The following is a 5,256-nucleotide window of genomic DNA, read 5'->3' on the forward strand; positions in this document are numbered from 1 at the left end:
CACCAAACCTGGAACTGCACAGTCTCCTGCATGGCGCCCAGGTGCACTGGGATGTGGGGGGCATTGGAGACCAGCCCCCCATCAGGCCCGAAGAGGGCGCAGGAGAAGTCCAGCCGCTCCTTGATGTTGGTGGAGATGGCCGTGCGCTGCAGGATGCGGCCCATCTGCTCTGGGGGCACAGAGTGACCGGGTGCCTGCTGGGCCCACCCACCCTACCACAGGCCACGGCCCCGAGGAGCAGGACCCAACAGCTCTTCCCCACCCTGGTGCACGAGGCCGCGGGTGCGTCCCCCTGAGCGCGGTGAGGTGCAGCCAGGCTGTGAGGGCCCCTGGGAAGCACTAGAGGCAGAACTTGGGGTCCCTGGAGCCAGCCCATCCCCAGCCTGATGATACCACAGACCAGTCTTCAGGCCGGGCTGTGGCCCCATGCCACCTCTTCATGCCCAATGCCACCTGGACATCCCCCAGGAGGCCCCATAAGACCTCACCCAGACCCCAAGATCAGAAAAACTGGATGGTGCCCAGCTACCACTACTGACTGCTGACTGCGATCACAACAGAGGATCACGGACAGAGCAGGAGAAGAATGTACAACAAAAATTCAAATGTGCAAACAAGATGAGACTTGCTGAGCTAACAGAGAGTAGAGGAACCCCCAAAACTATGACCCTTCTGATGAGAACTGAAGCCGTTCTCAGAGACCACCTTCCAGCCAAACAATAGACAAGCCCAGAAAATAAGCAGTAACACCCAAGATGAACATGCTCCTTAGAACAATCAATCATACGAGATCAAAAGGGCAATACTTGCCCAAAAGCAAAGGTGAGAAGACAGGAAGGGGTAGAAAATCAGGACGACAGGAAACAGGGAACCCGGGCCGGAACGGGGGGAGCGTGACACACTGTGGGGCACGCCGCCAAGGCCGTGAGACACTTCCTGGACAAACTGGCGATGCGAGTCTCATTGGTTCTGTAAGCTTTCACCTAATGCACGGTAAGACCGGAGCCCTGGTGGCACAATGGTTAAGAGCTCAGCTACTAACCAAAACGCTGGCCGTTCGAATCCACCAGCTGCTCCTTGGAAACTCCATAGGGCAGTTCTACTCTGTCCTATAGGGTCACTATGAGTCGGAATCAACTCGACGGCAACGGGTTTTTTCAAGGCACAATGAAAAATAATAATAAAAAACGACCTCACCAGGGGCATATCGAGAGTAGTGCTCTGGCCCTGGGCATGTGGCACCTCTGAGCAGTTTCTGTTAATCCGGTACAGCCCAACGTCCTTCCTCAAGCACGGTAAAGTGTTAATTAAAAGATTAACCAGCATGACTTGTATTTCTGAGCTGATATTACGGTAAAATTACCTAAAAGAGGGGTGTCAGATGTTTGGCAGGGGGCGCAATCTTAGTGCTTGCCGTAGGCGCCATTTTCTGTAGATACTATTGGGTTGATAGAAACTGCTCAGTGGCGCCACACACCCAGGGCTGGGACAGTACCTGCCAAATCCTAGTTACGCTCTGGCCCAGACCAAACACCTCCGCCCAGGTACATCAACTTCCTTCCCCACCCTGCCTGGAGCTCCCAGAAGAACCTGGGTCCAAGGCACCGAGCCAGGCCCCTAGCAAGCCCCTCCCACCCCCCTACCCTGCACAGGTGAGCTCCCTGAGCCCAGTTCCTGTGAGTGAAGAGAGGGATAAACCGAACCAAAAACCAAACCAGCTGCCGTCAAGTCGATTCCAACCCGTAGCAACCCTACAGGACAGAACAGAACTGCCCCACAGGGTTTCCAAGGCTGTAAGCTTTATGGAAGCAGACTGCCACATCTTTCTCCCATGGAGCCAGCCACTGGTGAGTTCGAGACCTTTTGGTTAGCAGCCGAGTACTTAACCACTGTACCACCAAGGCTCCTTGTAGGGAGGGATGGCCATCCCCACATCACACAGCTGCTGCTAAGAGGACACCCAGCCGGCAAGCCCACTCCAGGGCCACATCGCCCGCCTTGTTGTCAGGGGGCTTCTTGGTAACTTCGGCTCTGCACACTCCTGCCAGCCCACCACACGTGACTGGAGCCAGGGCCGTCAGCCACACCGCCTGCGCCTGCCTGCACCCACCTCTGCCCAACATACTGCCCGCACGCACCCCGTACCCCCACGCCTCACGGAGCCAGGGCTGTGGTGGGGGACACTCACCCGCGATGCTCATGAAGCGGTGTGAGAAGATGGACAGCTGGATAGGGTCGAGCTGGGCGCCCACTGTGCTGGGGGCCTCAGCCCCCACAGAAATCCGGATGTCCCCTGTCTCTGTCACCTCTGCCTGGCAGCCTGGCTCCACCAGGATGGTGCTGGGGATGGGGGGGCACAGAGGGGCTAAAGAGCCAGGCCGGATGACCCCCCAACCATGGGCCCTGGGACCCCCCAGAGGCCCTCAGCCCTGAAGCCTTGGGTCAGAGAGCCGGCCTCCACGGCCCCACAGCTCACCCGGCCCGGCAGCTTCGGCCCCAGACCTCACCCCTCCACGGCCTCCACCTGGCCAGGCCTCAGCCCACCTGTTGCTGTCAATGATGAGACAGGGCCCCTGGAGCTTGTGCCCATAGCCCAGCTCTCCCAACACGTACACGGGGGTCTCCTGGTAGCCTCCCTCGAAGTAGCACTGGGTCATCTGTGGAGGGTGTGGGGTGAGCACGGCTCCTAGGCCCAGCACTCTCCCTGGGGTCTCTCAACGGGGCTGGGTCTCCCTGTCCACACCTATCCCCGTGACCTGGACAGGGCCACCCACCTTGTCCACCCGGGGAGGCCCAGTCTGGGCTTTGGGGTTGTCCTCGAGGCGAAGGCCACTGCGGCCGGTGCCCCTCACCCGCACGTCGTCCACCACTACCGGCCGCTCAGGGATGACGAAGCCGAACTCCCTCATGTACCTGCGGGACCACCAGTGCCCAGGGAGGGTCAGGACAGGCAGCCAGGGGCCTGCAGGCTGCCTCGCCAGGCTCCCCAGGACACAAAGCCCATGTACCTCTCGACAAAGGCTGCCCCAAAGTCGCCGGCACGGGGTGAGTGGGCGGTGGCCGGGTGTTGGTGCGCAGAGACCATCAGGGCACAGTCGGTGCCCTGGTAGCGCAGATGCAGGAAGCTCTCTGTGCTGATCTGCGACCTGTGGGTGGGCAGGCTGGCAGGGTGCTCACGCAGGGGCCCCCTGCTCCCCCACTGTGCCTGCAGCCCTGCCTCCTCCAGCCTCCAGAAGCAACCAGCTCCTTCCCCATCTGTGAAGGGGGGCAGTAAACCTGCCTGGGGAGCAGCTGGGGAGGTATGAACCTTCCTCACCCAGCCTGGACTCTGAGACCCTGGCCACTGTGCCCACCTGGGGAAGCCTTGGGCCCGCAGGGCATCCACGCACTGCTCCTCCAGGTGGCTCAGCCTCTGGTCCAGCTGCACAAAGGTCTCGGGGGCGTAGGGCAGGGAGCAGGGCTCCTGGGCCTCGTGCACCACGTCCGCCAGGGCCAGCCCCAGCGCTGACAGCAGCCCACTGTGCCTGCAGGGAGCGGGGTCACCACGATGGTGGGCGGGGTCTGCGGCTGCCCCCACCTCAGGACTGGCGTACATGCACACCCCTTATTCGTACCTGTGGATGTGTACAGTGTCCATGCCCAGGGCCCGGGCGATAGCACAGGCGTGCTGCCCACCAGCTCCCCCGAAGCAGGCCAACACGTGAGCCGAGGGGTCGTGGCCTCGAGCCTGCAGGCCAAAAGGGGTCAGCGGCCTCCCCTACCCCACACTGCCTGGCCCCCCAGCCCCTCGCCCGTCAGACTGCCTGAGTGGGGGAGAGGTGTACCTGCGTGAGTGCACGGATGGGCCGGCACATAGCCTCATTGGCCACACGCACGAACCCCATGGCCACCTCTTCCAGGCTCAGTGGGGAGGCCGGGCAGGGCCCGTTTGCCAGGAAGCTGTTGACCTCTATGGCCACAGCCTCCAGGGCCTTGCAGGAGGCCTCAGAGGACAGCGGCTGGTTCTCTTCTGGTCCAAAGATGCAGGGGAAGGAGGCGGGCAGCAGGCGACCCAGGACCAGGTTAGCGTCCGTCACGGTGACAGGGCCCCCTGGAGGTGGGTACGGGGTGGGATTGGGGACTAGAAGTGGGGGCAGGCAGCAGGGCAGGGGCTAAAGGGTGGGTGCCCACAGGCCCGGGCCTGGTGAAGCAGATACCAGCTCTTACCTTTACGGTAGCAAGCAGGGCCGGGGTGGGCTCCAGCGGACTCGGGCCCGACCACGAAGAGGCCCGACCTTGGGAGAAGGGAGGACTAGAATTGGAGGCAGGGAGGGGGCAGGGCCAGGGGTCCCAGCCAGGTGGTGGGGGGCTGACCTGAAAAAGAGGCGGGAGCCCCCACCAGCTGCCACTGTGTTGATGTCCAGCTGGGGGGCCTGGAGGGTGACACCAGCTGTGGTAGCCTCGAAGACATGTTCAAACTCCCCAGCATAGCGGCTCACATCAGTGGATGTGCCTTGGGGGAGGGGAGGTGGGGGTCACCTGCAGCTCCGGATGCCCAGCCTCCCCTGGCCCCAACCTGTGGTCCTCATACCTCCCATGTCAAAGCCGATGACTGGCTGGCCGCCCTCGGCCCGGTAGGTGGTGGCTGAGTAGCCCACCACGCCACCTGCGGGGCCCGAGAGCACTGCACGAGAGCCACTGAAGGCGTCCATGGGCGCCAGCCCACCATCTGAGCGCATGAACAGCACCTGCACGTCCTGGGGGTAATGGTGGGTGGGCAGTGAGGGGCCCGGGCAGGTGTAGGGGGCCAGGTCTGCAGGTGGGCAGTGAGGGGCCCGGGCAGGTGTAGGGGGCCAGGTCTGCAGGTGGGCAGTGAGGGGCCAGGCCAGGTGTAGGGGATCAAGTCTGGAGGTGGGCAGTGAGGGGCTAGGCTGGGCACAGGGAGGGTGGGCAGGCCTCACCTTGAGCTGACCCTGGAAGCCATGGCGGAAGCCCTGCACGTAGCACCGGATGGTGGGCGTGAGGTAGGCGTCAGCGCAGGCCGTGTGCCCCCTCGGCACGATGCGCACCATCGGCATGACCTCCGACGACAGTGACACGTGTGTGAAGCCCAGCTCCCGGGCCAGCGCGCCCACCTGCTGCTCATGCTGGGCCCACCTAGGATAAGGAGCCCGTGGCACCACACCCCCTGCCCCCCACCCACCCACTGCCCACTTACCACCTGCACCCACTGCCCACCGCTCATCCACTGCCCGCCGCCCACCCACTGCCCGCCGC

The 5,256-nt window shown here is 63.0% G+C and overlaps 1 protein-coding gene across 1 annotated transcript in view; it reads right to left on the minus strand.

Moving 5' to 3' along the window:
• The window catches only part of OPLAH (5-oxoprolinase, ATP-hydrolysing), a 10,913-nt gene that overhangs the window by 4,073 nt on the left and 1,584 nt on the right, over positions 1 to 5,256 (minus strand). Inside the window, exons 5-16 of the mRNA XM_004387389.1 lie at positions 4,941 to 5,136; positions 4,571 to 4,736; positions 4,354 to 4,492; positions 4,207 to 4,274; positions 3,825 to 4,090; positions 3,615 to 3,727; positions 3,354 to 3,524; positions 3,009 to 3,146; positions 2,775 to 2,913; positions 2,545 to 2,657; positions 2,189 to 2,340; positions 9 to 169 (exon numbers count right to left, since the gene is read on the minus strand). Coding sequence (XP_004387446.1) covers positions 9 to 169; positions 2,189 to 2,340; positions 2,545 to 2,657; positions 2,775 to 2,913; positions 3,009 to 3,146; positions 3,354 to 3,524; positions 3,615 to 3,727; positions 3,825 to 4,090; positions 4,207 to 4,274; positions 4,354 to 4,492; positions 4,571 to 4,736; positions 4,941 to 5,136 — 1,822 coding nt within the window. The remainder of the gene's footprint in view (positions 1 to 8; positions 170 to 2,188; positions 2,341 to 2,544; positions 2,658 to 2,774; positions 2,914 to 3,008; positions 3,147 to 3,353; positions 3,525 to 3,614; positions 3,728 to 3,824; positions 4,091 to 4,206; positions 4,275 to 4,353; positions 4,493 to 4,570; positions 4,737 to 4,940; positions 5,137 to 5,256) is intronic.

The sequence above is a fragment of the Trichechus manatus genome, unplaced genomic scaffold (genome assembly GCF_000243295.1).
Source record: "Trichechus manatus latirostris isolate Lorelei unplaced genomic scaffold, TriManLat1.0 scaffold00185, whole genome shotgun sequence".
Lineage (NCBI taxonomy): Eukaryota > Metazoa > Chordata > Mammalia > Sirenia > Trichechidae > Trichechus > Trichechus manatus.